Source organism: Hypomesus nipponensis, chromosome 2 (assembly GCF_054491055.1).
Source record: "Hypomesus nipponensis isolate SF chromosome 2, ASM5449105v1, whole genome shotgun sequence".
NCBI lineage: Eukaryota > Metazoa > Chordata > Actinopteri > Osmeriformes > Osmeridae > Hypomesus > Hypomesus nipponensis.
In genome coordinates, this window is record NC_140362.1 from 18,285,156 (window position 1) to 18,311,344 (window position 26,189).

The following is a 26,189-nucleotide window of genomic DNA, read 5'->3' on the forward strand; positions in this document are numbered from 1 at the left end:
GCATGGAAACAACAAGAGTTTTTTTAGTTTGTCTCCCTTGTCCTTTTCTCTGTCCATCTTTCAAGCCGGTCCTCCCCTTGCGGAATTGTGTAGTCTTGATTCCATCATTCTCTTTGAGCCTACCACGTTACACTGCTAAATTCAGGACATCAAATGCAGATGAGCGGAACACATTGACACCAGCACGGCGGGAGACTCGACAGATAAATACTACATGGGGCTGCTTTGATCCACAGGGGAGACTGTTGTTTTCTTTGGAACACCGCAGAGCTGTATTCTGTGGCTCTCACCTTGTTTCAAACCTTGAAATGCTTGAAAAGAATATAATGTTGGCTCTATAACAAAGAAACAATGTGGTAGCCAGCGAAATATGACTTCATTTTCAAAGTGGTTATTGAAAACCGCAGTGCATCTGTTTATGCGAGTGTGGCGATGCAATGATATATTCCCTCTTTAAGGTTTTTTATTTGGTTGGCCCATCAGCTGATGTCAATCAAAACAATCAAAACACCCTCTCCCTTCTTCCCGGTAGCATTCTAAACACAATGGCATTTGTGCCATTGTAATAATACTTAAGTAATACTTAAGATCCATTGTGGCTTGAAGAAGGAGAAAATGAATTCAGCTCCATTTAAACAGACTCAAGGATCTCTCATGGTCTCTCAAATTCAATTTATTGGATGTTTTGGCATTTAGTGAATGACAAATGTGGTTGGATAGTTGTGTTTTTTCCCATAGGAATGTAGTGTGGTTGTAAAGTTGATTTACTGAAATGAATCTTATCAACAAGTCTTAACAACATTCACTGTAGTTGCCAGCAGACCTGACAGACTGCAGCAGCATGGTGGAATTGATTGTGCAGCTGATTCCAGACCAGTGAGCCGTCGAGACGTCACCCTCAACTCATTTACAACGACCGTCTCGCCAACCGCTCAGTTTTCTGTCCCTAGGCCAAACACCGCCGTCAGATCCACCAACACCAGCATTTGATGGTACTTCATACTGACACAATGCAGCCTTCAGCAGGCTGTGAAGAGCCACACTTCTCGTTCTTTACACTAGCCGCCGATGGCCATTCGCATTCGTTGAAGGAAAGGGATATAGCCACAGCAATAAGATGGGATAAATGGAGCCGAAAGCCTCCAGGGCATTTATGATGCCTCAAGACTAGGTCATCAGCTTGAGACAGTGCAAATGATGATGTTGGGGCCCTAGGCCCCTGAAGAGCATCACGCTCAAGGGCAGAGATGCCCTGATACCCCTGTTTAATGACTCCTTTCCTTGGGCATCTAGTGTGGGATGATGTTGCATTGAAATGTAGGAATGGTCTTGATGAGGAAGGTGTTTGATAATGGAGTGCATGTTCAGGAACAGGACTGTTTGTCCTATAGACAATGATAAAGCGTTTAATCTCCTTAGGAACAGTCAGGCAGATAGGCATGATAATACCATTACCCTCAAGGAGCGTTCTCCCTGAGAACCTACACTCTTCCTCTGATTTATATTCCCCTTCATCAGCATCGACTCCTAAGATTGGAAAAATCATTCATTTATAAAACCAGGGCTGCCATTTTGTGCTCAGAACATACAATGTCACACACATTATCCTCTCTTACCCACACCCCTTCTCTTTCTTATTATCTTCTCGGGTAATGTGACAAGGATAGATCAGGGCAGAGACTGCTGTGTGATTGCATCTGCTAAACAGGGATAAAAGGCAACAGATAGAATTTCTCTGCTTTTCATTTTTCATTGATCAACTCTAAGCTGCTTCATCTCTTTGTTTGGCATGTATGTAGGTCCTTGAGCCCAAGCTAGAAGTTTACATTTAGTCATTTAGCAGACGCTCTTATCCAGAGCGACTTACAATAATTACAGGGACATTCTCCCCGAGGCAAGTAGGGTGAAGTACCTTTCCCGAGGACACAATGTCATTTGGAACATTCAGGAATCGCACCGACAACCTTCTGATTAATAGCCCGACTCCCTAACAGCTCAGCCATCTGACCCCCAGAGTTAGCATGCGTACTATTGCGTACAATTCCACATGTCTCTTGAATCAGGAGAATACCCACCTACTTGGATTGTTAGATTGGTTGATTATTGAACTATTCGACCTAATGGAATATCGTTATTTTCAGCAGGGCAAAAAGCAGCAGAGATGAGTAAATATGTATTTGATGCATTATCCCTCATTCCTTGTAAAACTGACTTAAACCACACTTCGGAGCACTGTGCAAATCCACTTTTAATCAGAAGGGTACAAAATGTCTGCCACATGGATAATTCATACAGATCGTCTTCCATTTTTGAACGAGGAGAGTTCGAAGTACAAACGGTGCGCAGAGCTAATTGGTGCCTCGGGAGGTTCCATTTGCTGGAAAGTTATGGAGATGGAGATCAAAGAGCTTCTCTGTTAATATAGATGGTTCACTCTCATATTGTGTGCATCCTCCACAGCTGAGACACATGCAAAAGCACCAAGAAAGGATCATAAAGACTGTCCTCAGTTGAAGCACCCTTCAGGGTCATGAAGTTTCCCTTGCTGCATGTTTTTATACACCTTTTCATTCTGTTGACCATGCTTCTGTTGTATTAGGCTAATCTTAATCTCCTTGTGAGATCATCCCTGTTTAGATTAGAGTATTTCCCCTGGTGGTCTCAATTCAAATTCTCTCCCTGGTTTTAATCGATGTTTTTGTATGCCAGCTGTTCCAGGTGATGGTTTACACCATCTGACAAGAGTTCTAAACCTGTGAGTCCAAGGTTGGAGTCCGTTCATCCTTTTATCTTTTACTGTCTGCATTGGCATAATTATGGCAGTCTCTCTTGTCATCCTAGCTCACTGCTTTTGATTGACAGGCTTTCCCCTATGCAGTGTGTTTATTTTGGGTGATAGCTACTCTCTACATTGGCAGCAAAACCAGGGTTTGCCATGCCCAGTCAGAGTGCCATCCACAGAGCCTAATCAGTAATCAGAACAGTATTATTAGGTGGTTCCGCAGCACATACACACAGGCACGGATGAATACACCCATAGACACTCACTCACTCTCTCTCTCACACACACACACACACACCCCTCACTGTCTCTCACACACACACACACACACCCCTCACTGTCTCGCTCACACACACACACCTCACTGTCTCTAACACACACACACACACACACACACCCCTCACTGTCTCACACACCCGGCGGCCTCCCATGGAGCCCAAATTTAATCAACGAAAAGCATTCAAGTCGTTTACCTTGATGTTCCCTCACACCATCAGCTTGTTTCCCCTCCGAGGGACATTTTAGCAGTGGAGGCGGCCATCTTTAACCCCTGCTGTATGGTACCTGTGAGCCGGGGCGGTGTCTGGGGCCACCTTCCCCTTTGGTGATGTTAAAGAGTCACTGGAGAATTCTGATGGAACTGATGAGCTGTGACAGCGAGGCTTGTTCACCCTCCTCTTCCTCTCCCCTTCGTTCTTTCCCCTCTGTCTGTGGTTGCAGTGCGTTTTATCTTCCCAGCAGTGTGGGGAATATCTTTTTCTGGCTGCTCTCGTCTGTCCTCTCCAACCCTGGGGGGGGGGAGATTCTGGGAAAATGAAGACAAGTTTCAGCAATATCACAGTCTACATAGTGTGTGTGTGTGTGGGGGGCAAGGTGCTATCTCTGCAGCTATTGTTTTAGCTGTCAGATGAAGAAACACTGCAAATGAGTTTCATATATTTCATATATCTATGCTTGGCACATATTTTCATGCCAAATGTTTCATGTTTAAGGAAGATTCCCTTTATGTTCAAAAAGACATATTGAGATGTGAGGCATGACCTGTAGAGGTGTACTAAAGTGTCCTTTTTCCAGTCATTCAGATATTCTAAAACAACTTTGTAAAAATGTACAGAACAGTTGCATTCCAACAGCACATTGCAGCCTTTGAAAAACAGCATGTATAACTCTGCTAAAGCTCTAACGGTGAATTTTCTAAGTAAGTCACCACTGCACTTATTCCACAATTCGTTCTCCACGGTTAAGATAGCCAAGCACTTTCCCGCCCACATTTGAAACATCCTTGAGGTAAAGTCAGAGGGGGACGACTCCCGCATTTGGGTCTGGAGGCTGTTGGTTTGAAGTACTGAAATAGAAAGGTAAAAATAGAAGCCCACACACACAGACCAACAACAAAAAATAAGCAACACCGACCTCCTCTTTCTCCCACTAGGATCCTACAGCAGCAGACTTGGGGTATCCAATTATGGTGCCCTTGAGGGAATGACAGTGCTTGAGTTTCTGTCAATACAGGTTCAGGTAGTGTTTCTGAAAAACACTTTGAATTATTGATGATGGGGTGATTGAGAGAAGGGGTAGTTAACATTCAGAGTTAGGCATGAAGTGGGGAATTAGGGATGGAGGTGAAGAAGGAGCTTAAACAACATCCTGTAGATTTTTGCGCTTGCTTTTAATGAGGTGACGCATGGACACCTCCTTGGAATATGACGCACAGTAATTATTAAAGGACATTGAATTACAGGCCTATCTGAAGATAAAGGTAAATAATTGACAAGAAGCAGACAAATCAAAAGGATACCATTAGAGTGCCCGATATCTCTTTCACTGATTGGAATTTCTCATCCGAAGTAGACACAAAGACGATGGATGACGCTTTCAGCGTTTTCCCAATCGATCGCAGAACCGCCTCTGTGTCTGCGTCTGGCATAGATCCCTCCCTCTGAAGTCTGGCCAACGAGCCCGTTGTGGCGGGATGCCTTACAGGTTCAGGGCACAACTGGAGACAGCAAAAACACTTTTTTCATACTGTACTGATACTGGACACCGGGAACACAAAACAGCACTGGAGTTTCTACCTTTTCAACCATACATCCCTATTCTGTTGTGTTTGAGTGATCACCATCTATACCTTTTGAAACATCAGTGTTATGTCTGTTTTCGGAGCACAGATTGTGGTTTGTTTAATTGAATGGGTACTTCCTAGTTCTTTTGTTGACTCTGTATGTGAACTTTATATGAGCCCTGCTTCAGTCTTATGACAATGAGTCGGTGACAGGGTGAGGCACGATTGAACAGGTTGACAAACAGTGTCTAGTCTGCACAGACTGTTCAATATGGAGGAGGAAGACTGAGGGGACATGGGGTGATGATAAACGTCCGGTCCCGCTGGATGATCCATCAATTTGCTCAAAGTCTGTGTCGGTATGGAGGGTGAAGCATTGTCCTTAGAGGGTGGGATGAGTGGCATTGATGGCAGAGTAGGTCCTGACCTCCACTGCCAGACATTTCTCACTCTGAATGCCATCTTGGCCCTGCTGTCCATGCCACTGCTCAGATAAAGACTATAAGGAAAGATTGTCTGATACGGACACCATCCATTTGACACTCTAATCCCAAACCTCAGGGGCTATTGGGACCATTGATTTTCATTTTCTGCCAGGAGAAAAAGGAGCTAGCCGTCACTCCTAGTTGACCCTGCATAGTAAATGACGTCTCAAAATGTTGTCACCAAGGCCCCTCTCTGGTGTTAACTCTGCAGGACCTCTGGAATCCCACCACGATACCCATCACTTCCTCTGACGTGTTTTTATTTGATTTAACAGCCCATTTAGTCTTTTGGCCTCATCCTGATCACCATTTCCTTACTTGATAGGTTAAAGTTACACCACACTAGAAATATCACCCAAGGTTTGACACACCAGATTGTTGCTCTTGTGAATAAGAAGAAAAGATACTCGTTCCAAACACTACTTTCTCTGTATTACTGAAGTAGGCTCATCCAAAGGCCTGAAGCTTCTGGATTGGATAGATGTTAGTGAACTTGTAGAGGTGTCTTCATAAGGCGCTTTCATTGGCACTAGGCTTAAAATAAGTTAATTTTGGTGCTACTATAGAGTGAACTCTTGTCAGAAAATCATCCCATATTGAAACTGCCTTCGGGGACTGTTCCTCAATTATTGCCCGGTGCTCCTTGATCCCAATTCCAATTTGCCTCTGCAACGTCTGTGTGGTTAGCCGTTGGAAATCTAATTAGCCAAGTTCCCTCCCGTCTAAGGGGGTTGCATGGGGAGTTGGAATGACCGTCGGGCAGAAAAACTGATTCACAAGAAGCATCATCTTCCTGTCTCTTAGAGGACTTTTAGAGGTTTGTTGCTCTCTCTTAAGAGTGACAAACCTCTTTAAAAACAGGAGTTTGTGTAGACATAGGTAGAATCATAGAGCTATGTCCTTTTCATCGTCTTGAGTATGACTCTGAAGGAGAATTGTGAGTGTCACAAAAACTCAGTGAGAGCTGCTCTTTGTGGCTGATTGTTAACCATGTGAGCTGCATCATGGGACCTAGTTTAGATATTGGCAGTCAGATGTACTGATGATGTGGACTCCAAACTCTAACAAAGACGTCCTTTGTGTTGTCGGGTCACAGAAGATGCGTGTCCCGGGTTTGTTGTCCCCCTGAAGATCTCATGAGGTCTTAGTAGCAGAACATTGGTGAGGTATTGGGGAATCTTGTTTTGCTGAATTGAAAATGAAGCAAGCTCTGAGAGAATTCGAGAATCTTGACAATATATTTGAGTCCTGGGCTCTGCATTGTACAAGTTATCAGTTTTTTTTGTTGTTTTTTTTTTCTTTAACTAACTTACTCTAGTACTCTGTACTTTCTCAACCTAGGTCCCTTTACTTTACTTGCTGGGCTTTCTGAACAAGCTAAACTGATATCACAAAACTATGTTTTGCTCAAATGAGGTGGACTCGCATGCCCTCACACACGATACACAAAATGCAGCCAGCATGTCATCTGGCCACTGTCCCTGCTCATCGCCATGGCAATGGCATGGTTCCCACCCGAGCCCTGGGTGGGTAATGGTCCATGGAGAGCAGAGGCTAATGTGGCTAATCGTGTCTGAAATGACAAGGGAGGCAAGGGACTCGCTCCCTCATTATGTAGGCCAATGTATACCAAGGGTGGGAAAGTATGTGTTTGGAGGGGGGCTTTCAATTTCTGCAACCACGAACTCAGACCTTGAGTTGAGCTCAGGGGATTCCCAATGCACAGAGGTAGAGAGGTGAAAAGTAGTTTGGCTATTTCCGAGCTGTCAAAAACAAATTTTGTTTAGCCTCAACCCCAGTTGAAGTGCTGGTGTTCATTATAAGAGGTCATAGAACATTAGGGGTTCTAGATTCTGCTTGTCTTTATTTAGTTTTGTATAGCAGGTGTCGACACAACATTTATGTAATTCCCAAAGCAGACAGGTGCATAACGCAGTTGATTGAAGATAAAATTGGCCTTTTATGATTTTAATTGTATCTTTTTATGGAATAGTGGTCCCTGGCCAAACTGGGTGGGTCATAAAGATTGACTCATAAAGTTTATGTATCAATGAAAATGGATCCTTTTTAAAGATGATACCATGGCCTTGCCCTCCCCACCCCATAAAGACTCACATTTCCATGTCATTAAGTCTCCTTTTACATCATGAAAGCCTCTGAGACGGCAAGACTGAGGATGTCTCATCAAACTACAGAACCAGCTCTGTTGGCTAATCCAAATGAATGTCAGATAATCAATAGAACTGCCCCAGCGGCCTGCAATCCCTTGCCCTGCAAAGAGGCCCAACTGCCAGTGTCTCACAGATGGCTTAGCAACTCCAGTTCATTAAAAACAAAAGTCTCTGCCCTTCATTCCGAAACACTGGGAAAGAGAGATGCGGGGGGTGGAGGGGGGAAGAGAGAGAGAAAGAGAAGGAGAGAGAGAGAGAGAGAGAGAGAGAGAGAGAGAGAGAGAGAGAGAGAGAGAGGGAGAGGGGGAGAGGGGGAGAGGGTGTCTGGAATAGGATAAGAAGATGCTTATATGTTATCGACAGCTGTCACCTCATCGGCTTCTTCTTTCCAGTCACTTTGCAGTGTGCTGTTGATTAATTAAAGAAATACTGCAAGCTTTAAATGCCAAAAGTGCACTACATCACTTGGATGTTTGCACGGACGGGTGTGGTGTTTGTGTCTAACATATTTTTGGTGGGCAGTTTGAGGCGTGGCAGTTGCCAATGGACCCTGGGTTTGTATTTCGGATCATTTCTGTTATTTAGAATCAATCGCAGTCCCACAGATCGCATCAGATGCTTCATATACAGGGGATGATGTCATGATTCCTGGGGAAATCAAACTGGACAGCTTATCATTTGGGATTTAAGGCAGACAGCACAAGCCCTCCCACTCAGACAATGTGGACAGAACACTCACATCTTTTAAAGAAGCATTGGCATTACCCATGATTCCCATCCACGCATCAGCTACTCACTTGGAAGCATGGAAGAGATCCTTATTTTTACATGCATCCCCATCATACACGATGCATAACAATTGAGGTTATACAGTACATTTTCACAATGGTATTCTAATTGAGTCGTGACTCTGAACTAAATCCCTTCCACCCCTACCTTGTACCGTGAAACCAATTTAAGGACAAGCGACACATTAAAGAAGGTTTCGTTTGCTTTTCAGTACATCACTGTAGTTATCATTTAATCGGATTATGTCGTGCAGTTCTTCTTAACAAAGCATACTCCATACCCCCTGCTCTGTGATTTAAAAGCTTTAACAGAGATCCAGAGCCTCGTCCTGTTTTTGTTGTCGTGTGGAAATTGATAAGCGGGAGGTTCAGAACGTTGGCTGGTCTTGCGTAAGCTATTTGTGCTAACTATAGTTGTGGTGTTGTGTGTGAGTCATCTTCCGATTTTTCTGGCTGTATGCCATTGGATAAAGTATCCTGTTCTCGTCGATACGTCGGTGGCCTCACTCCATTCCTTCAGGCGTTGACCGCTACGTCTATATGTTTTTTAATTGTTGCTATATGCATATTTGGATCATAGGTCAAGGAATGTGAGCATCCAGTGTACACCATTTGAATCTATTTAGCATATTATAACTGCAACTTTGTCAAGATGTTTTCCAGTTTATTTCAAGCATGTATAAAGCCCCAGGGTTCCCTCGAAGACTTGGATAATGATGGCGAATAGATGGAGGTCAGCTTAGTCATCCATGGCTTTTAGGAAACCTGCGGTTGGCTGTGGCCCAGCAGGAACTTATCCTGTTTGTTCAAGCAAGCAGGTTATCCTTGGAGCTCAAATTCTGTATCGGTGCGTGAGTCCCATCCATCAGCCATAAGGTCCTCTTATATCGCCCAGGCAGGACACGCAAGAGGCTGTAATTCATGAAGTAAACAGGAACAGACACTTCCCCCCCCCCCCCCCCTTTCGATTTATGGCGTATGATCATCGCACGACCTCATCGCTAACTGCAGCCAATGCCTCTGAATCCGAATGAGGAGCTGTTATCAATATTGATGGCGGGTGCTATCTGTGTTGACTTTGTTTCCGGCGACCATTAAAACTGGAGCGCTCGACTCCCCTCGCAAAGTACTTGAACCTGAAATGGCTGAGAAGTAAACCTTAGAGGACACTCCGCCCCTGTTAAGTTGGCTCCAAACACAGGTCACAGCTTTTCAGAATTTTGCTCGAACTAATCCCAGTGCCATCCATCTGTTGCTGTCTTTCACCCCGGTCGCGAAACAGATGTGCTAATTAGCATTTCTAGACAATTCCAGTTTGACGCATAGCTACCTGAGCTATTAATAATTCAGAGCTCCAGGATGCCATACAACCTTTTGACAGAAGAGTTTTTAAAGTCTGATTTATTTATTTATTTTTTGCTTCTCCTGTTAAACATTGGTACTTGAAGACTTCCCCTAAGGCCGCGTGTCATAGTAGCCAGACTGAGGTGCATTCCCCAGTGTGAAAATTGGTTAATTGGGTTAAGTCACCTGTGAAAGGCTGAAGAGTGGGAGTCAATGAGGAAGGTGTGGCGTCCAGTTCCCTAGCTCTCTCTCGCTCTCTAATTGTATCCCTTGCCTGCATTCAAACACACCGCTTTTCACCCATCATTTATCTCAGCTAGGTATAGGCATGGGTACACTGGCTTGGTATCACAAGTAAGACTAACATAACACTATGATTATAATAAATGTGATACCATGACACCTGTGGGCATCATGATCCTCCATTATGTACATTTTACAGTGTTCTACATTTCAACTTGTATTCTGCATATTTCCTGAAATGTACATGCATTTGTTTTTATCTCTGATAGGTGGTGCCGTCCCTGCTGCTGGTCATGCACTTTTGGTGAGGCTTCGGAACTCCTGCCAACATGAGGCTGGTAAACGGGTCGCCTCGGCCCCTTCTGGTGGCACTACTGGCTCTCTCCCTCGCTGCCGTATTACCTCAGCTGTCCTGGGGAGCCACACCCTTCCCCCAGGACTTGGAACCAATCAGCATCGTGGGGAGAGAGTGTAAGCGACAGATGTATTGTGTTGCTATCGTTATTTTTTGTCCAGGAGTGGATGCATGGGAGTGGATGCATGGGAGTGGATGCATGGGAGTGGATGCATGGGAGTGGATGCATGGGAGTGGATGCATGGGAGTGGATGCATGGGAGTGGATGCATGGGAGTGGATGCATGGGAGTGGATGCATGGGAGTGGATGCATGGGAGTGGATGCATGGGAGTGGATGCATGGGAGTGGATGCATGGGAGTGGATGCATGGGAGTGGATGCATGGGAGTGGATGCATGGGAATGTAGACAAGCAATATAGCACCTTTCTTGGTCAGAACATTCTTTGTACTCGTCTTCTGTCAAGAGTACTGCATGTGGGCAGTTGGTTAAAGTATACTATTATCAAGTTCAGAGTCGAGTCTAAAAGTTACACACTAATAATATTGGACATGAAGACTATTGACTTCAGTGACATTCATTGCACAGTCATTTTGGACCACGTTGAGTACCCATCTGTGGCACCAAATCAATGTGGAGGTCTGTGGAGGAGGTCCTTGTGGTAAATGCACTGGTCCCATAATTGATTTAAGAGGTGACTGAGACTATGGCCCCACACACTGTAATTGATCTATCTGGAGGAGTGTAACATGGCCATTAGCAGAAATAGCCACGCTAATAGTCCTATATGTGGAGCTCCCTCCCAGGTGTAATGAGAGCCATTTGTCACCCAGGTTCCTGCAGGTGACAGCACGTCACAAGCCCTCACAACTCTGCGGGATGTCCATTATGTATGGTAATACATCCAAAGACTCGTCCCAGAAATCTCTCTCGCTCCATCTAATTGGAGGGAACTGGGTTAAAGGTTGTTAGGCACACACCAAAAAAAAAAAAAAAAACACTTTAAAAGGAAGTAAAAGTGCTGTGTAATTAAAGGTATAGGAGGCTGTTGATGTTGGGTCGGGCAAGGTGGGATGTGTGTGTGTGTGGGGGGGGGGGGGTTGGGTGTCAGGGTTTTGTTGTTCAGCCAGCCATCAACATTTTTAATCTTTACACGGTCAGGTTGGTTAAGGGAAAAAGAGGGTTCCTGCAACGATAGTATGTTTTAGTGCTGTGTTTTCAGAAGGCCTGCTAATACAGTACCAGCAACATGGTCAGATGGGAGAACAATTAAAGCGGAGCTAGTCTTGGTCTAGCTGCCTTTTCTAGTTAGATCAAAATCAACCCCGGACATCCTTTTGTTGCAGATCTTTTATTTTGTCAATCTACAGTAATTTAGGATTAACATCCATATTCAGTGAAATCCATGTGATTAGTATTAGTGTGGTAGGTGCGAAGGAGAAGAAATAAGGAGAAAATAAAAACGTTGAAAGTGTGGTGTAATAAAAACGCAATGTAAAATCAGTCTCTCTCCCTCCCTCTTTGTCTCTCTATCCCATTGTCCTCAAATTGTCTCTTTTTGTGTGCCTGAATACACTCAATTTCCAATGGAATCACATACTTGATTTTTATAGCGTCTGGTGCAATTGGTTGAGTCATAAATTAATGAAGCTAATGGTTTTCTTTTTCTCACCTCCCCACACAGACTCCTACTTATACCCCAGCTTTCAAGGCCTAATGTCGGACAATGACACCGTTCGACTGGGCTTGGACTTCCAAAGGATGCTCCGGATCAACCACATGCTTTATATTGCAGCCAGGTTGGTCCACTTGTCTCACACTATCATATTACCTCTGGTTTACTCGACAACTAATGCTTATGTCGTACCTTTCATATTATACAAAATATAGCCGTCCTCTTTCATCTAAATTTTTCAGTTTTCAACCTAATTAATAAAATTTAATCTAGGGGAATTAGTTTGGTGGTTAAATACATTTTTGTTGATGCAAAAAGGATAGTTTGTTCAGATGAGAAATACATTGTTAATCCCAATTTCTCTTTTTTTTGCAGAGACAATGTTTTTGCTATAAATCTCGCCACATCCTCTGAGAATATTTTCCCACAACAGGTAAAAATGCCAATTACTTGATTTAAATATAATATTTGAAGATTTTATCTTTCTGCAGTACTTCACAATGAGACGTGTTTTTGGCTACAGTGATTTAGTGTAGACAACATCCTTTTTTGCGCTCCCTGGCACTCCTTTAGATGACAAACAAAACCTGCTTTTGTTTGAAGCATCTTTTGAAATGTTTGTCTAGAAATATTGCATTTCTTTCATCTTATCCAGCCTTAGCAATATCCAGACATACTTCAGAAAGATGTCCAACAATAGTTTACTCTTGGCTTTTGAAGGGCTATCACTCCCATCCAAGTCTAATTTGTCAAACATGATTGCACTTAAGTAAAAAGCCCTTCATGGCACAAGGCTGGATCCCCATTGTATTTAGATTTGTTGCAGGGTAGCGGGTTCCATTCCAAGAAGGACCTCACTCAGTGTCAAGAAGAAGCAAGCTATTGATTTGTTTTGATTCCAGTGTAAGGAAATGAGAAGCATGATGTGCCTGAACCACAGTCTGGCCTCACTGTAAATTGTGTAACAGAAACCTAAGATTGAGCATGTCCACAGAACAGCGACTTGCTTATCAACTATGAAGAAAGCCAGAGACCTTCACATCCGACTTCAGCCCTCACCCTGGCAACACCCGGCTGTTTAATACTCGCTTCTCCATGCTTCTTGATCTACTTCCCTGAGATCATTAGTGTGCCTCAGTCCCTGCTGCATCGATCCCTATTGGTTTTCTTTAACCTAATTCCAAAACAGCACCCTCACCAGAACCATCTCCACTCGAGATATCAGAGGGCTTCATGCACATGAGCAATGATTTAAGTAAGCTCATTTAACTTGCCCAAGAGTACTTAGTAGCAACATTATTAATATAGTGCTGACGCCCATCCAACCAAGATATTTGAAGAGAAGCAAGACTTGAGGACTGGGGGAGATACTATTTCTCATCCCCCTTTTGGTCATGAGGGGATAACCTTTGCTCTATCGTGCCTGAGCGTGCCCAGTTGTGCTCGTGTCCCGTGTCCTCCCAGTCTTGATTGGTTTGTAGCTCCCATGGCGATGGACAGTAAATCACGTCGGCTCAAACGACAGTGGATCAGATCGGGTGGACAGTGCATTAAATCTTCATCTGGGCGACCTTGTTAACATGTTGATGGATCTGTTCCCATTACCGCCACCAGTGGAGCCACATTGGGTGGCCACTGCCAGGAGATGAGAAGAAGAGTACCAGGGATAGCAACTCACTAATACACTGCCTAGACATGTTCACAAAGTTGCAGTGATGAATCAGTATTTGATGCTTTGTGTGTGTCATCATGCTAGATATGTATGGGCGGAACCCTAGTTCTAGCGATATTGTATGGGTGATGTTTATTGTTCAGTGACAGAAGTCTTTAGATGTCTTTACACTGATGAAGCTAGGCACACCTCCCAAAGCGCTTTAGATGTTTGTCTGTTTGTTTTTTTCCGGTGTTTTATTGAAGTTAATGAGATTTTCATCACAGCTGTCTCCTAATAGCACTTCAGTGATTGTGAGCAACAACAGAAAGTGTCCTCAAGCTGACAGTTGGTTGTCTGTGGTTTTCAGAAATTGACTTGGAAGACAAAGGATGTGGAGAAATGCACAGTGAGGGGGAAAAACAGCGTGAGTATTTCTCTTTTCACCTCTCCCTCCCTCCCCGGCAAAACAAGACAGTGGCACTAAACTATTGTGCAGATTTCTTATCAAACTCAGCGCTACAGGTATCTGTAGACACAGACACTGGGTTTGGCATAGCCTTAGCCTCCCAAAGCTGCTGTGAAACCATGGGGATCAGCATAGGGATTATGATAATGACTGAAATATGAGTTTGTGTGTCAGCTTGCGTAGCCTCATGTTTAAGCTCTGCAGCCAAACTGCAGCTGGAGTGACAGTAGTCAATGCTGTTCCTTGAAACCCAGCTGTGTCTTTGACAGGATGAGTGCTACAACTACATCAAAGTGTTGGTGCCGCGCAATGACGAGACTCTGTTTGCTTGCGGAACCAACGCCTTCAACCCCACCTGCCGCAACTACAAGGTAGGATGCAGATGTGTGCCGGCCAGAAACATCTGTGAACACAAACTCAGGCACACAAACACTTGACAAAGCTGTTTAAATTGTGGAACAATGAAAAACGTGTAATTGTTGATGACAGGATCAGTATCTACAGTAGAATTTGATCAGGAAAAGCAATATATTTACAATACAGACTCGTCTGAAGGCAATCGTTAGATTTAAATGCATGTGAGAGTGGGGGGAGGAGGAAGACAAGGGAGATGGAAGAGAAAGTCAAGAAGGGGAATGCAAGAGAAAATCCTGCCAGGATTTCTTTTCCATGAAACAGCTCAATGCCAGTGAGTCTGCAGGCCTATTCGACTGTTAAAATGATTAGTACTGCAAAAGGTGCAAAAAGAAACTAACCACTAATTGAAAACATACACCGGGGAAAATGTTGATAAAGTCGCAGTAACGGTACACATATAGACTATTTTTTAAAGTCTGGGATCTGTTTGGGGGCTAAATGCAATTCATCAGTCTGGTTGAGTTTAATAGATGACTTCACAGTCATCCACCATGACTCACATGGTGCTATTCTGGAGGATTCAGGGACATAACGTTCTACAGTGTGTAAATCTCAGCCAGCGAGAAAGAAGTCAGCGGGGAGTCGTCGAGATCCGTGCACAGACCGAGGCTCTACTCTCTCTCCACTACGGATTCCCTATAGAAGTCGTTGATTTACATTTTCTGCTGAACAGATTGTTCCCCCATCTTCGTGTCCTGGTCCCTCTTGCTCAGGGAGAGATGGGGAAGGCAACTGCCCGGAAAACTGGGAAGAGTGTGAGGAAAACGTAAATTATGTCATGGCGTGTCTGTGAAAAGACAGGGCTGCGGTGGGATCAGGAGAATGTTGGGTGGAAGAACGTGGGTGGATTAAGATGTTTTATTTTGCACAGGGGTGTGTTTTCCATTGAATATACCCTATAACCCCACTTGGCCTTTTAACTAGTAATCTGAGACAGCTGGACCCAAGTCAGAGGTTGTATGCACCAAGCAGGTGGTTTACTTGACATGGGAAGTCTAACCTCCAACCCAGACATTTATTTTACATTTAGTCATTTAGCAGACACTCTTATCCAGAGCGACTTACAGTAAGTACAGGGACATTCCCCCCGAGGCAAGTAGGGTGAAGTGGCTTGCCCAAGGACGCAACGTCATTTGGCATGGCGGGAAATCGATCCGGCAACCTTCTGATTACTAGCCCGACTCCCTCACCGCTCAGCCATCTGATTCTCTGATTTTGAGTAAATGTAAGGTGAAGTAAAGTGGATCAGTGGCACATAAGTAGGACCTCCTTTCCTTAAATACATTACTCTAAATAATAGTATAATAATAATATTGCATTTGGATCATAACAATAACCAATTCATCTTGACATGCCCACTTAATTGGAACAAGTCACATAGCAGTGTACACAGACCTACATGTTAACTGGCTGTCACCACTTGTGTGAAGGCAGCTGTTCACCGGAGCATGGCTTTGTATGACTTCCCCCCAGGGGTCATGTTTTGCCCCCTCGTTCCCCCACCAACCCAGTGAGATTCACACTCATTGTCTGAGGCTAGGTTTATGACCTTGTTAACTGTGAAGGCAAAAATAGCTGCGAAAGATCTGTGGTCAGTGTGTATGTCAGGAGCGTATATCCTCGTAGCCGCCAAGACTAAACGGTTACCGACAATTACCTTTATATTTGACTGATCTGCTAACTAATCTGTACCACCTCGTGATGGGTGAAGAGCACAATTTTTAAACTGCATCAATGCCCACCTCTTGGTTTTGTTGTGAATAGACCATGACAACCTCAATCGCGTAAACTTCCACGCAAATCCAATTGTTACAGAAGAGAGTCATTGCATAGTACTTCTGTTGTAAATGGCATAAATGCTGCCAATTAATGATTGAAGTAACAACTTCTTGTAAATGGTCTGTAGCTTAGCCTTTAAGATTAAGGTATGCCACTCTAAAGCACATGTACACTGTCTGCTTAATTTGATCTTGACATATAGGCTAAGCATTCTGTAGAAAATAATAACAAGAAACCCCGCTATTAATTACGTGATCTTTATGCAGTGTAACTACTTCAGCATAATAATGCACCTAAAATACAAACGTGAGCAAGGGCGTTCAGCAATCGCTATCAAATCAACCATGTGCAATTTAACTAGCAGGTGAAGAATACAAACAACGAAAATCACCAGTTAACTTAATTTAAATTAGCAAGAACTATATACTAATACAATAACACACTTAGATGAAGTGACAACATAAGTTATACCCTCCCGGCAAAATCTACATAGAGGAAACACTGTAGCATTGTTTTATATTGAGTTAGTGTTACTTTCATTCAAATTGCTTGTTTCTAAGAGCTCCATGTCTTCTTTTATCCAGATGTCAACACTGGAGCAGGATGGGGAGGAGGTTGTGGGCCAGGCACGTTGTCCATTTGAGTCACGCCAGTCAAACGTAGGCCTCTTTGCCGGTAAGTACAACTCTGGACAGAGGAACTTGTCATCTGGGCGTGAACATAACTTAACCTGCGGTCAATCCTCCCAATTTTCCAGTGACATTTAGACAAAGTTCAAATGGCCGAGTGTGGCTCACTGTGGCTTCTATTCCACTCTGCCTTACAGGTTAAAAATAGGTTAGGATGGACAAAAATACACACACAGAGATAATGGGCTTATGCTGGTTATGTGAAAACTGGGGAGTATTTTCTTTCTAATGAGCACATTTTTGGTTTCGCCTTTTTAGGTGGAGATTTCTATTCAGCCACCATGACAGACTTTTTGGCCAGTGATGCTGTGATTTACCGTAGTCTTGGAGAAAGCAGTCCGGTGCTTCGTACTGTGAAGTATGACTCCAAATGGCTTCGAGGTAAGACCCTATATCTGTCATGGGAATCAATAGATTTCACCCACAGAACACATTTTGGTATTTTAGTAATTCAGTTTGTGAGGAACCTTATTTGGGTTGCTTCCAGTAAAACCCCTTTACTACTGGAAAATTGTTGTTGTGAATAACAAGTACTGTAGTTTCACGTTAAGGTTTCAGAAGTCACCATTTGTTTCCTCAGAGCCACATTTTCTCCATGCCATTGAGTACGGGAACTATGTGTACTTCTTCTTCAGCGAGATAGCCGTAGAGTACACCACGCTTGGCAAGGTGATAATAAATGTCCATGTAAATGAGTTAAAACAAGGAAGATGTATAGTTGTACAATGTATCTTTACTACTATCACAAAACAACAATTAAGATTAAATCATAAAACACAATCTCAAATAATTAAATACTCATTTTCTATTTTCTCAAGGTTGTGTTCTCCAGAGTGGCCCGTGTTTGTAAGAACGACAACGGAGGTTCTCCACGGGTTCTCGAACGTTACTGGACCTCTTTTCTAAAAGCGCGGCTCAACTGCTCGGTTCCGGGTGACTCCTTCTTCTACTTTGATGTTCTGCAGTCACTGACTAACGTGCTACAGATCAACCATCGTCCAGCCGTGCTGGGGGTCTTTACCACTCAAGCCAACAGGTGAGTCACACCAGCTTAGCTCATTTTGCTGTGATGAACATGTAAAATACCTCATTTCCATTGAGTGGACACTGTGGCAACCCAAATGAAGTGTGCAACCTCTGTACGTGTGCTTCTCAGTATCACTGGCTCAGCCGTGTGTGCTTTCTACATGGATGACATTGAGAAGTCCTTCAGTGGGAAGTTCAAGGAGCAGAGGACCAGTGAGTCCGCCTGGACGCCCGTGCCCGAGGAGCAGGTGCCCACGCCCCGGTAAGGCAGTCAACTCATTGGGAGACGGACATTGTCAAACTATACAATATCAATTGTTTATTGAAGGTTTACAAGGGAGTGTGTTAATGTCATCTTTTATTATTTAGTGAAGCAAAATATTGACGCTCACTCATGCTTTGCCATCGGGAATGAACAGCTGCAGTCTTTTCACCGGGGTGCATCTGTCTCATGGAGTTTGAATCTCAACTGTCTCTGCCTTTCCTTTGTGCTTCGACAGGCCAGGCTGCTGTGCAGGTGACGGATCTGCTGCAGCTTACAAGTCCTCTACCACCTTTCCTGATGACACGTTGACCTTCATCAAGTCGTATCCCCTCATGGATGAGGCTGTGCCCTCTGTCAACGATCGCCCCTGCTTCACCCGCACCACCAGCAGGTAGGGGTTGGGTTGATCAATAGGATGGGTGAGTGGATGGATGTAAAACACTAGATTTACACTGGAGAGGGAAACCAACGTGTGCAATAAAAGGAAGGACGATTCAGAATGGGATTTTTGAAAATCGATATGGAAGATCTCATCTGTTAATCCAGCCATCTAAGCAATGGGGGAGTGTTGGATCCATGTGAGAGGTGTGTGTCTGACAGGCCCCCTTGCTGTGCCACCTGCTGTGAAGCTCACGTTGAAAAGCCCAGAGTTCTGACGCGTGTTCCGTACTGCGAAGAGGCGGCGGGGCATGTGGGCTCACATCTGCCTACTTCAGGCACTACATCTGCCACAAAGCTTCCCCCAGTTGACTGAACACAAGTCATTCTGGTGTATTAGCGCCAGTGTCTTTACAGAGCAGATTTGACAAACTAACTGGGTTTTACTGCAAATGCTGTATTCTGGAAAACGCCATCACATTGCTTATCCATATCTTCCCACGCTTAATTATTGACTTATTAAGTCTGCAGTTGCTTTGTCGGTGTGTTCTATAAACATCACAGGTGTGTATTTGTGATCATGTTTTCATTATTTACCCTCCAGGTTCAAGTTGACCCAGATAGCCGTGGATACATCTGCAGGACCTTACAAGAATCATACCGTTGTATTTCTGGGGTCGGAGAATGGCCGGGTGCTGAAGATCTTGGCCAGCACCCATTCCAACGCGTCCTTTGGCACACAGCTACTGGAGGATGTTGATGTCTATAATCCCACCAAGTCAGTACTGTATCTTGATTTAACGTACCACAGGACTGCCTGCATCTCTGAATCTCAGTAACGCCGTACCAAGCTTGTCAATTTGCGAACTTGCAAAAATGGTTTACTTGTGACTTGTCAACAGTTTCTGCTTATCGCTTCCATCCATCCCCCGTGTTTTGATGTAATTTTTCTTCTTCTCGTGTGTAGGTGTAACATTCGTGGCGAGGACAGACGAGTCCTGGGATTGGAGCTCGACAGGGATCACCACGCCTTGTTTGTGGCCTTCTCCGGCTGTGTGATCCGCGTGCCTCTCAGTCGCTGCTCCGACTACGGCTCCTGCAAGACGTGAGTGTCACCCTGTTCAGAGAGCTGTTACTATTCCTGTTAGCTCTAACACTGGAATATTGCTGTAGTGGAATTACGTCATTCGGTTTTTGTCACTGTAGCACCGGGCTAAACTCTGATGCTGTAGGGGTTAATAAATACAATCTTGCAGCCTCGAGATACTTTAATCCATTCACATCTGTTTGTCCTTTTCACCTTGTTGGTTATCTGTACGTAATTGAAAACACATACAGTTTAACAGAGTTAATGATAATGATTCCAATATAATTTCAGTGGAGTCGAGGTCTCTTGCAGATTGTCAGGCAAGCTTTTGTCCAAGCCAACACACTCTCCCATCTCATGTTCTATTTTGGGGTTGTGAGGAATTCTATCCCCAGTAACCCCTTCCCTCATCGTCCTTCAATCCAGAGAAGAAGAAAAAATTGAAAAGATTTGTATCAAATTCAAACTGGGACGCCAAACCCCCCCATAGCATGCTAAAGCCTCATTGCGGGGCCTCGAGAAGTACTCACAACATTTACGCACAAATTGGAACCAGCTGATTGGGCGAGAGCCAAGTGCAGGCCTGTGTTTTCAAGCCCAAGGAGAGGAGTGGAGAAAGCAGATAGGGCCTGTCTCACTTTTAGAGGGCTTACGGAGCCTTCGCCTGTTGTGCTTTCAGAAAGAACCGCAGCGCACCTCATCCAGGGATTAGGAGGCCCCGTAAGCCCCATCCTGCCTTGCAAGGGGTCAGGTGTCAGCTCCATTTCCTTCTCCTCCACGTGGCCCCATCTGTCTAGGACTAAATGAGATTTGGTCTATCTTTCCCTCACCCCCCCCCTTTTCACTTTTTGCAGTGTAGCCTCGATATTTATCACAAAAGAAAAAGTAGGTTTTCTATCACTCTAGCTCCCGCTATTGGATTTCAGAGAATTGCAGTGTTATGAATGACGACAGCAAGGCATTGTGTGAAATAGACATTTGATGGAAAATATTGCGAAGCAGGTCAAAGGAAGACCTCATTCAAAAAGCAGTACAGTACAAGTAGATCTACAAAGCAGCATTCAACCCATTTAGTCACACTAAGGAAAATTATGAAAGTGTATTCTTCCTCTGCATTTAAAAAAGGACTACATTCCATACACTTTACAAGTTTTTTTTAAGGCATAAATAGCAGACAAATCCTAACCTTCTTTTACTCTGTAGACAGGTGACTCCCAGTTAAACAATGCCAAGAAGTCATGCTCTTAGGCGTTATGGGACAGTGGGGTCCTGCATGTACTAGCACATGGTGGTCCCACAGTGCTTGAGGGTAGCACCACTTTTATCTTCATCATATGCTGACGAAGAGAGATGTATGTTTCCAGTCTGCTTCACAGACGAGGGTACAAACCTTAGGTTATTAGGCCCTCACCCTACATAACAAGTCCCAAGTTACCTGTACAGTACCTTTAGTCTACAGTTTGCTGTGTGTTTGTTGTACTAACCATGCTGGGAATGACTGACTTCTCACCGCCCATAGTCCCTTGTCCCAGGAGTCCTGCCCCTCCATCGTGTCAACTTGACTATATCACCATGTCCCAGAAAGTCTCTGTCAATCTGAGAACCTGGGTGGGCAGTTGAAGCACGGCTGTCCACAAAGGCAAACTGAACTGACCAACAACTGTAAAACTACGCTACAGCAGCTATTAGCCATCTCTCTCTTGACGCACTGCGCTTCTGAGTTTTCAAAAGGGTAACCTTTGAGCTAAGGAAGGTAGCTAGCACAAACTTGTAAACCTCTCTCTTGGAAGTCGCTTTGGATAAAAGCGTCTGCTAAATGCATAAATGTAAATGTAACCAAGAAATGCCATCAATTTAATTTATTTCCTTTCCTACTTTTTTCCTACTTTTTTTTGGCTGGAGACTTTTAATTTATCTTAACCAGAAAGATTGGGCCCATTATGCTGTATTTTCTACAATAAATGTAATTGTCTTGTGAAATCTACTCATATCCATATGTATTGTGTTGGAACAGCTGTTATATCTTGCAGGCTGTTCCAACACATTGTATGGTTATTTGATGAGTGGCAGAACCAAGTTGCCATCTAGTGTGTGACAGTGTTGTCACACTTTCTGCCTGTCTGTCTGTTCTCTAGGAGCTGTCTGTCCTCACGGGACCCTTACTGTGTGTGGATGAGGTCATCAGGGACCTGTGTTATGGTGGCGCCTGGACTAAAGTGAGTCTCTTTTATACATGCACATGCTCAAACAAACAGTGAGATTTAGACCTAATTTTAGTTTGATTTTTGTTCCTTATTCTTAGTTTTTCAAACGTATGTTGGTATTTTTGCATTTGATGACTCTGAGAAATAAAATGTTGGGTTTTCCACTTGAGTTTTAAAAATGCAAAAGAAAACTCCTAAGCTACTTTTTCAGGGCATGTTCATTTTCTAGTTCCAACTACTTTCTAGTTGATACCTTGTAGGTTTAGAGTTTGCAACTGTTTTGTTGAAAAGTAAAAATGTATGTATTGGACTGTACCATTTATCACATCTTGTCCCAAAATTCTGGAAGATCTGTGTGACCCTGGGGGTCTGTACCCTGGAGTTCTGTTCTGTCTTTGGCACCAATCATGCCGCAAACATGCAACGTCTGTATGAAACCACTTTAGCTGTTTACCTCATTTCTGTATAATCCACTTTCATGTACGCTTTCAATAATCAATACCTAATTTCAAGTTTGACTTGACTGCATTGTCAGATTGATGAATATATGCCGCTGAACCCCACAAAAAAATGGATGTGTCAACTCTATCTCTCTACTACAAAATCCATCTTGTTTATTTAGAAGTGGGAGACATGCATCACGTGTCCAATCACTGGGAAATTAAATTGTGAATGTTTTTTGAGGGTAGGGGATTCGGAGGGCTCTTAGCATCACTTGCAGGGAGAGAAGGGAGAACCAAAATGTAATTTACTTATACATTCTCATGAACTGGAAAGGAGCCATTTGACACTTAAAGCTATCGACCAGTCGTGGCAGCAGCGAGAGCGGTGTGCCAATGTGCATGTGTGCACGCAAGCAAAAGGCCAATCAATCCCATTCTGCCACCCCTTCCTCCCGCCCCACCCCCGCCCTCCACCACCCCTCCATCTTTCTCTCTCTGCCCTGTTGCATGGAATCGAAAATAATGTTCAGCTGTATGGGTTTCAATCACGTTGGGTGTACCTCACTGTCTGCCAAACCGAGAAAGGGATAGAGGGGAGTGACAGAGGGAGGGAGGCCAGTGCAGTAGGTTGTAAAAGGTATTATTTCTCCTCTTATGTTGCCTCCAGACACTTGGTGACATAGCTGTATGTGTTGCTCTGATATACTACATGCCCCTACATCACATGCTGAGATTTTTGCTTCTCCAAACATGGCCCGTAAAATAAATGTGTGGGTAGAGGCCGGCAACTCAGCTGTTGTCCAGGAATGGTCCTCAAATTTACTGCATCTAATCGATTATTTTGATGGGTGATAAATGGTTGAATTGTTTTTTTTTTCCTTGTGGGTCAGGCCATCTTTCTAGGCTTTTGGAATGTGTGTGCGTGTGTGTGTGTGTGTATCCAAGAGTGTATGGGTGTGGGCAGGGTGTGCATGGCAGTCAGTTAATCAAAATCTCACCCAGGCTTCATTTTTAGATGGTTTAGATGGGGTGCACATCACCATAAAGCAAAGCAATAGAGTAGGACGTAAGAGATTGGTAAAATAATCTACATAGAGCCATTACCATCAACTCACGGAGAGAGGAGGTTTAGGAGAAAAGGGGGTGAAATGGTGTGAAATAGTCAGAACCAAAGCATGACCATGGCTCCAAATGCAGCAGCTCATAAACCTTGTAATGGGGCTGGACTAAAAAAAACAACAGAAATCCCATCGTTCTCTTTTTCCCCACTCTCTACCTCCAAAGGTGGCATACTTTTTGTTGTGCTAGAGGAAAAGTGTTTTCAGTTTCCCCCTCTCTCTGTCTCTCTCCTTCTTTCATACTCTCTTTATCAGGGAGGAGGTATGCCATGCAGGCCATCCGCAGTCATGCTCCCTATACTACCCTCCTCTCTTTTTCAGTCTTTCATTTGTGTTAAGAGGGTACAAAGTCAAATGTTAACACTGGTCACATAGTTTTGGCACACACAAAACCAAAAACACACAAACACATTAACCAGGCACACAATTTGTCATCTGTTTGTCTGCACACTGCCAAACACGGAAAGATAATTGAAGTTATTATTCCATATTTGTTCTGTTCCACCTGCCTATTACACCAGCATCCTCTCCCTTCTTTGTGTCTTGATTTGCTCACTGATCCTGTACTCACTCCTTTAAACGTCATGTTAATGTCGGCTGTAAAGTCAACTTGCGTGTGGATGTGGGTTTGTGTGTTGTCTCTGGTGGGTTTCCTGAACGCCTTTTGAGTCGACATCTATGAACTTTGATATGAACATTTGCTTTGATCGTCGCCACAGTCGATACGTCCTGTAGACCTATCACTGTCACTCATGTTGCGTTCCGCTTCATTGACGGGGCAGTCGCTTCACTACGCATCTAAAGAATCTCATTATTCACCGTGGGATGTTTCTGGCTGCCTTTTCGTCTTTGATTTGTGATTGACTCAGGTGAAAAACAAATAGTATAATGCAATGGGAACTGTATATCGTTTAAAACACTATATAAAAGCTACATCACTGAAAAATGTAGACTACCTATAGCTATTGTTTAGCACTGCTGAACCCACATATCCTTATTGTATTTTAGCAAACTGCCATCGGTGTTTTACTGTGTTCTCTCTACCTCCTTACCCACAGAATTTTTCCACCATAAGAAAAAAGTTACAGTACATGAGATTTTTTTTATTTGTTCCTTGTATTCCTCCTGTCACATTTTCTTTCACTGTCCCCCACGGAATCCCACTGCCACAAAGATACAGTATTTCAACTCTTCGCCGTATTCGCGTTTGATGTGCATCACAACGCATGGAGCTTGACTGGACAATGCACATTGAGTTTCCTTTGGATGCTCTCTACATGAACAAATGCAGTTTGGAAGACTCAACACTGCAATAAGATGACATGGTTTCAGTTGTTCTGTTTTTTTTTTCTCTCAGGGCCGGATTTGAACAGGATGTGGAAAACATCTTCCCTCAGTACCCTGATAGCTGCCATGGTATGATTGGACTCTCAGTTGTTCTAATGACTCTTGATGAAACATTACATCGACACACTGAACCTAGAACAGCGTCTCACACAGAGACGTTTTTACTACCATAATTCACAATGTTGCCAATGTACTACCACTGTCCTAATAAGTTGCAGTTAATTGGGCACAGGCTTAAGCCATCACTGAGTTTTACACAATAGCCCATTTTTGCGTCTCATATTGTTTTTTCCAATGCTTCTTTCCATTCTAGATGTCCTGGCGACTACACGCAAGCAAAACACAGCTGCTGATTCAGCATTTGGTTAGTTGACATCTCTTCATCTTCCCGTTTTGAATTTGTCTGAATTTATGTGCACAGCTACGTGGTTCGTTTGCCGCGGATCTCCGTTTTATTGCAGTTAACAAAGCATGCTCCTTTCCCCCTTGGTGGCCCATTTTGTAACAGGAGTTCATGTGAAGGAAGGAGAATGACATTACCACCTCTCTCTCGCAAAACGACAGCTTTAACATTGGATCTATTGTCCGAAGCAGCCGCACGATCACTCTTTTGATAGGGTAGCGGCTTCGGTGGCCAAGCTGCCTAATTCCCTGTATCTGGGAGGATCATCATCCCTGTCACGTCCCATTACTTCTCCACTGCCCACAGAGTAGCCATACAGCTCGGAGGACAGCAAGGCTCCGAGGGGAATGTTAATGTTTGCAGTCCACTGAGGTACACTTCAACATCAGCAAACACAATTGGAAGAGTGGCCATGTCTTATATGCAACATTTGAAAGCTAAATTGTTTTCTGCTCTTATTTTAATTTAAGTTTCCAATGCGCTAATTACCATTATGTTGGTTGTGTGGAAACTTTTTGCTTAGTTAATTTGCGGTTAGCTTTCCTCCAAAGCTCGTCAGTGTTGGCAAAAGATGCCCAATTCTGTTGTCTTATAGATTAGACACATTCTCAAATGGTTGCAGTTTGTCTTCAGTAGTGATTAGCACAGCACCGAGACCATTCCGATGAGAGATGTTTCCCATTACATCCGAACAATACCATCAATCGAGTGTTTCGTCCATTTACTTCATCCATTCCTTAGAACAGAGGCTACCCTGTCAGCCGACTGGCATCCCTCTTTGCTTTTGCGTTGTTCTCGCTGATGGAGGATGTGCTGCTCAGTGGGCAGTGGAACTTGATGAGCTTCCCTGTTGGTTCATCCTGCAGGGCTCTTAGCACATCCATGCTGTTCTACACCGTTTGATGCGTTTCACACAGAAGATCCCTTTTTGTGGGTACTGGTCTCCGTTTAGGGTGCACCAAAGGCAGACACTCTTTCGACACAAACAATTCCATCCCGTAGAGAAGAA

General features: G+C 43.9%; 1 protein-coding gene across 4 annotated transcripts in view; it reads left to right on the plus strand.

Annotated features, from left to right (window-relative positions):
- The window catches only part of sema6cb (semaphorin 6Cb), a 79,760-nt gene that overhangs the window by 40,522 nt on the left and 13,049 nt on the right, over positions 1 to 26,189 (plus strand). For all 4 annotated transcript variants that reach the window (XM_084709508.1, XM_084709502.1, XM_084709494.1 and 1 more), the window contains 16 exons: positions 10,145 to 10,346; positions 11,914 to 12,028; positions 12,280 to 12,337; positions 13,926 to 13,982; positions 14,294 to 14,395; positions 16,805 to 16,895; positions 17,168 to 17,290; positions 17,490 to 17,578; positions 17,728 to 17,945; positions 18,066 to 18,197; positions 18,436 to 18,591; positions 19,183 to 19,356; positions 19,546 to 19,683; positions 21,801 to 21,881; positions 24,788 to 24,846; positions 25,091 to 25,141. In XM_084709508.1, the coding sequence (XP_084565634.1) occupies positions 10,205 to 10,346; positions 11,914 to 12,028; positions 12,280 to 12,337; positions 13,926 to 13,982; positions 14,294 to 14,395; positions 16,805 to 16,895; positions 17,168 to 17,290; positions 17,490 to 17,578; positions 17,728 to 17,945; positions 18,066 to 18,197; positions 18,436 to 18,591; positions 19,183 to 19,356; positions 19,546 to 19,683; positions 21,801 to 21,881; positions 24,788 to 24,846; positions 25,091 to 25,141 (1,786 nt within the window). In that variant the 5' untranslated portion in view covers positions 10,145 to 10,204. The remainder of the gene's footprint in view (positions 1 to 10,144; positions 10,347 to 11,913; positions 12,029 to 12,279; positions 12,338 to 13,925; positions 13,983 to 14,293; positions 14,396 to 16,804; positions 16,896 to 17,167; positions 17,291 to 17,489; positions 17,579 to 17,727; positions 17,946 to 18,065; positions 18,198 to 18,435; positions 18,592 to 19,182; positions 19,357 to 19,545; positions 19,684 to 21,800; positions 21,882 to 24,787; positions 24,847 to 25,090; positions 25,142 to 26,189) is intronic.